Source organism: Chanodichthys erythropterus, chromosome 5, assembly GCF_024489055.1.
Source record: "Chanodichthys erythropterus isolate Z2021 chromosome 5, ASM2448905v1, whole genome shotgun sequence".
NCBI lineage: Eukaryota > Metazoa > Chordata > Actinopteri > Cypriniformes > Xenocyprididae > Chanodichthys > Chanodichthys erythropterus.
Window position 1 is genome coordinate 26,902,249 of NC_090225.1, and position 6,000 is coordinate 26,908,248.

A 6,000-nucleotide genomic window follows, 5' to 3' on the forward strand; every position below is an offset into this window, starting at 1 on the left:
AAACATTTATGATTATTATCAGTATTGAAATCATTTTTTTTTTTTTTTTTTGTTGAAACAATGATACATTTTTCCACGTTTCTTGGATAAATAGAAAGTTCAAAAGAACAGCATTTGTTTGAAATAATATAATTTTTTCTTGTTACAATTATAAATGTCTTTAATCTCGCTTTTAAACAATTGAATGCATCCTTGCTGAACAAATGTATGATTTTCATTAAAATGTCTTCGTGACTCCAAACTTTTGAACAGTAGTGTATGTTTTATACTGATTTGTTCGTAACATAGATGTTGATTTTTTTTTTTTTTTTTTTTTTTTTTCTCCTTTGTTGCTTATGCATTTACATATTCTTAAAATTTAAATATTAGGCAATTCCAATTAATTTTAAGACCCTGCACCCAGATTTCTCTGGTATTTTTTTTTAATTTAAATTTGCTAATCAGTGGTTTTGGTTCAAACGTAATATCACATGGTGTGTATGACCTTCATGGCGTTTATAGCATTACTCTGCCCTTGCAGCCTAAGGTCATTCCCAATGCTATATGTGGCATATGCCAGAAGGGTAAGGAGGCCAACAAGAAAGGCAAACCAGAGGCTCTCATCCACTGCTCCCAGTGCCAAAACAGTGGTAAGTCAAAACTATCTCTTCCTGATGTAGTGTTCTTAATTTAGCTGGCATCTTTTCAGAGAAGTGTAATAAAATCGAGATGTGTTTAACTTCTAGTAATATGTTCTGTCTACAACACTGCTAGTGTTTATTACTTTAAACATTTCTCTTCAATGTAGTAGTTGGACAGCACTCATCTAAAACTCACCTGGAGGCCGCGGCGGGGTCACGGTCTCCATTGTGTTCTTGATGAATAAAGATGCTGTGTTACGATAACTCGAGTATCATTTCCTAAGTGTCAGCATCCTGTTGAAATAAACCTGCTGGGTTTATAGCATTGCGAGAATAGCGGAGATGATTAGAGGCCTCACTATGTGTTCAGGTCATCCGTCCTGCTTGGATATGAGTGTGGAGTTGGTGTCCCAGATCAAGATGTATCCCTGGCAGTGCATGGAATGCAAGACCTGCACCGTGTGCGAGCAGCCGCACCATGAGGAGGAGATGATGTTCTGTGACAAGTGTGATCGAGGCTACCACACCTTCTGTGTGGGCATGGACTCCATTCCTCTGGGTGAGTCTTTGGTTTACGCTCTTTCTCCTATATGCTTGTATGAATAAATAAACACAATATTGAGCTAATGTTGTCATGTTAATGTAATGCTGAATTTGAACTAATGTTGAAATCTTACTTCACCTCTCAAACATTTTCTACCCGATAGAAGCCTTTTGTACGGCAATAGTTAAAAATAGGATTTTAGGCTTGATTTTGTCTACTTTTTGACAATCAATCAATCAATTATTTTTTTTTTTTTCTGTGATTACGAAGAAAAAATGTTCAGCAGTAGTGGACAAAGTGCAGTTTCCCTAATAAAATATTACCCCAGTAAAAGTATTGAGTACTTCAATTTTACTTAAGTTAAAATACAAAAGTACTTGATTTTTAATGTACTTGAATTAAAAGTAAAAAATACTGATTGATGAATGTTTATTTATTTTGCAATTTATAAACTATCCTGCTGCTCAAAAGATCATACACATAAATACTACTGATTATTACCAAGCCGACGGTCTGGCAGTTTTTGTTCGTCAGCCGACTAAGTTTTCTCAAAGTGTGTTACGCACTGTCGGCAGAAGTTGGTCCTTGTCTGCTTTTTTTCGGACGATTCGAAATTTTGAATCTGCGTCGGAGCTCATCGGGCCGTCTGATCATTCTGAATGGCTGTGCAGATACTGCCACCTGCTGGTTCGGAAAGGCATTTCATCTTGCGCAGGCGCAGAACTGACGTGCTACTTGGCCGTCGGCTGTCGAGCGAATTTACTCACCCACATGTCATCCAAGATGTTTCTTTCTTTCTTCAGTCGAAAAGAAATTAAGTTTGAGGAAAAACATTCCAGGATTTTTCTCCATATAGTGGACTTCAGTGGGGTTCAACGAGTTGAAGGTCAAATGTCAGTTTCAGTGCAGCTTCAAAGAGCTCTACATGATCCCAGACGAGGAATAAGGGTCTTATTTAGTGAAACGATTGGTCATTTTCTAAAATAAATAAAAAATTGTTACACTTTTTAACCACAAATTCTCATCTTGCATTGCTCTGTGATTAACCACGCATTACGTAATCTTGTTAAAAAGGTCACGTATGACGTAGGTGGAAGTACTGATGCAGTGTTTACAAAGTGAATGTGCAAAGACTCAAGGCTGATTTATACTTCTGCTTCAGGCCTACGCCGTAGGCTATGCGTCCGTTTTCATTTATACTTCTGCGTCGATGTGCATGCAGACCACTAGTAGGCAGTTTTCGGCAAACAAAAGCCAAAGAAGAAGCAGCTTGTAATGTACGTTTTCAGAGAAGCTTGCAAATAGAAGTGGCAAATAGGTAACGACTTTTGTTGCAGTATGACTTCATGTGTCCTCTGAAACAGCGTTTTTCATTCCTATGGAAGTTAAAGCGCTCGCTCTTTTCCTATTGCTCCGCGCCAGTTTTTTGACCTGAGGGAGGGGTTCAAGCAGACCAATCACAGCGCTTGTGGTCCGCGTAGAATTGACGCGTTGTTACATATTTGAAGAGGTGCACGGCAGGCTACCTCATAGGCTACGTGTGGTGCAAACAGCCTACGCCGTAGCTACAGCGTACATTCGACACAGAAGTATAAATCAGCCTTCAGTCAAATGCCCTTTATAAAAAAGATAAAACAATGACGTCGGATGATTTTGAAGTTGGAGGAGAAAATGACATGGAGTTTTTACCCTACAGTGGTACTTCCGCCTACGTCACGTGTGACCTTTCCAACATGATTACGTAATGCGTGGCGCATCGCAGAGCAGTGCAAGATGAGCATTTGTGGTTAAACTATATACATTTCATTTTTGTTTTTTTTAGAAAATGACAGATTGTTTCTCTAGATAAGACTCTTATTCCTCGTCTGGGATCATGTAGAGCTCTTTGAAGCTTCATTGAAACTGACATTTGGACCTTCAACCCGTTGAACCCCATTGAAGTCCACTATATGGAGAATAATCCTGGAATATTTTCCTCAAAAACCTTAATTTCTTTTCCACTGAAGAAAGAAAGACATGATCATCTTTGACAAGGGGGTGAGTAAATTATCAGGAAATTTTAATTCTGGAGTGAACCTTTAAAATCAAGAAATATGCTATACAAACATAATAGTTTTACATTTGAAAGGGCGGGGGGGTTCATTTGCATAAATTTGCTGTTTAGTTTTACCTCAAACCTACGTGTTCAGACTGTAATACACAAAAATATGGACTGTGTACATTCAAGCATTTCATACAGTGGGCTTAACCAGCTCGCCTTTTACCGCAGATTTAGTTCAAAAACAACTGTCGCCTAAATATGATTTCATTTACAATAATAAATCCTAAAATTCTGCATTAGTAACTTTTCAGTCCGTCAGTCGCTCGCGCTCAAGCTCCGAGGATCAACTGTTCTTGGCTCATTTTGAGTCAGACTTGTGACCAGATCGTTTGAATCGAGAGCAAATGCAATCGGATACAATTTTATGAAATAATCATTCGGTGTGATTGAAAAGGAATACGCTCATTCACGAATCGGACACCGCTGTCATATCACAAAGTGGGTGACAACGACTTCAGTTCAAAATAACAAGGAGCGACATGTTTTTGTAAAGTTTAGTACAATATTAAGCCTTGGAATGTAGAATGTACATTGTTTCATTGTACATTGTTTGGAATGTGAAAGTTTCTGAAAATAAAAATACTCAGATAAAGTAAAGACACTTAAAAAAAGAAAAAATACTTTACTGTTCACCACCTAATTTTCAGCATCTTTACTCCAGTCTTCAGTGTCACATGATCCTTCAGAAATCATTCTAATATGCTGATTTGAAGATCAAGAAACATTTCTGATTATTATCAATGTTGAAAACAGTTGAGCAGCTTCACATATTTGTAGAAACCATGATGCATCTTTTTCAGTAATCTGTGATGAAAAAATTCAAAAGAAAATAATTTCTTTGGAATAGAAATATTTTGTAACTTTAATGTCACTTTTGACAAATTTAATGCATCCTTGCTGAATAAAAGACAAAAAAAAAAAAAACTTGACCACAAACATTTGAACAAGTGTTTTGTTAATTTTGTATATAACAAAGGACAAGGATTTGATTTCAACTTTAAATTACTGAGACTATGGCCTTGGGAGACAAAGAAATTAATATATATATATAATTTTTTTTTTTTTATTATTTTTTTTTTTTGTTCTCAACATTTTATCTCGGCTTTTTTCTTGAAATTTAACGAGTTTATTCTCAACATTTTATTTCAACTTTTTTTCTCTATTTTTTCTACTTATTTCGAGAAATAAGTCGAGATAAAATGTTGAGAATAACGTTTATTCTTAACATTTTATTTAGACTTTTTTTTCTCTAAATTTATTGAGAGAGAGAGAGAGAGAGAGAGAGAGAGAGAGAGAGAGAGAGAGAGAGAGAGAGAGAGAGAGAGAGAGAGAGAGAGAGAGAGAGAGAGAGAGAGAGAGAGAGAGAGAGAGAGAGAGAGAGAGAGAGAGAGAGAGAGAGAGAGAATGTTCCGTGAAGTGAAAGTTGTTTTTTAATAAATTAAAATGTTGTGATTTTTATAATTTCCTATCAAAGGGATATTTTTGAACAGTCCAAAAGGCCAATATTCCATATTTCTTTTTTCCTCTCATTAACAGGTTGCTGGGTCTGTGATTTATGTAACAAAGAGATACCTACACCTCAGAAGAAGGGAACAATAAAAACACCCAAAAAATCTAAATAAGTTCCAAAAAGTTGACCAATTTTTACAACACTTTTGATATTTTTATTTTTATATTATTTGAATGACAAGTCCATTAATGTTTGGTATGTTGCTTAATTTTTTTTATTTTATTATTACATTATGTAGCTGATTTTTTTTTTTATATATATATATACAATTGTTTACACTGTAGAAGTTTTTGTATCGTTTACAATAAAGTTCAAAACAGATTTGTGTGTGTGTGTGTGTGTGTCTTATTGCTTTTGTTTTGGTCATTTTTGATCGTTCTTAAACATTGCTCACTCCAGTGTTTAATCATTCTTTCTTGGTGACACTCATTCAGACTTGAATTGTCCTGATGCAGTAATAATGCAGTGTGTGTTTGTAACTGAACAGCAGGACAACGCACAACGTGTTTTAACCATACCATAATGACACAAGTCAGTCATCTCAACTTTCACTTACTAGTGGGAGCTGTATTTTTGTTTTGTATTGTGCTGTGTAGCAGATGCCACGTGGAGGTCAATAGTAAAACAGCAGGTAGTGTGTGTGTGTATGTGTGTGAGAGAGAGAGAGAGAGAGAGAGAGAGAGAGAGAGAGAGAGAGACGGCTGCTCTGCCACCTGATATGTGTGTTTGCAGCACAATAAACATGCCAACCTGCTCCTTGGAAAAGAGACGCTTGTGAAAGCCTCGTTACAAAGGATCCAGCTTTCCACTGAGTAGTCCGGGTGTGTTTTGACCGAGCCACAGGTGATGTCTGGCTGTTTGGAGGTTGTGTTGTGTAACTGGATCTGCCCAGCATCAGGTAACTATTCAAAAGCTCCCTTTGGATGAAAATGATACGCCTGCCTTTAAGAAAAGTAGATTTATGCATCCAGGGGTTAGTGTATACAGTCTTTGGCTTTTCTGATCTATTATAATCAAATCAATGTATATGATTGTATTTCTCAGTTTTATTTACTTCACAAAGTTTAAACTTAAACTGAGCATGCCTCTGATACAGTAGCCACTTTTAAACTATAAATGTCATTGCCTCTTAGACAAAGTATCAAAAATATTGTAAAAACTGTAATATTGTGAAATATTATTAAAATTTCAACTTTTTCTTTTTTCATATATTTTAAAACACAAA

At 36.0% G+C, this 6,000-nt stretch overlaps 1 protein-coding gene across 2 annotated transcripts in view; it reads left to right on the forward strand.

Moving 5' to 3' along the window:
* Positions 1 to 5,035, forward strand: part of phf10 (PHD finger protein 10) — a 29,382-nt gene extending 24,347 nt beyond the window's left edge. For both annotated transcript variants that reach the window (XM_067386742.1, XM_067386744.1), the window contains 3 exons: positions 521 to 629; positions 991 to 1,179; positions 4,802 to 5,035. In XM_067386742.1, coding sequence (XP_067242843.1) covers positions 521 to 629; positions 991 to 1,179; positions 4,802 to 4,887 — 384 coding nt within the window. In that variant the 3' untranslated portion in view covers positions 4,888 to 5,035. The remainder of the gene's footprint in view (positions 1 to 520; positions 630 to 990; positions 1,180 to 4,801) is intronic.
* The last annotated feature ends 965 nt before the right edge of the window (positions 5,036 to 6,000 follow it).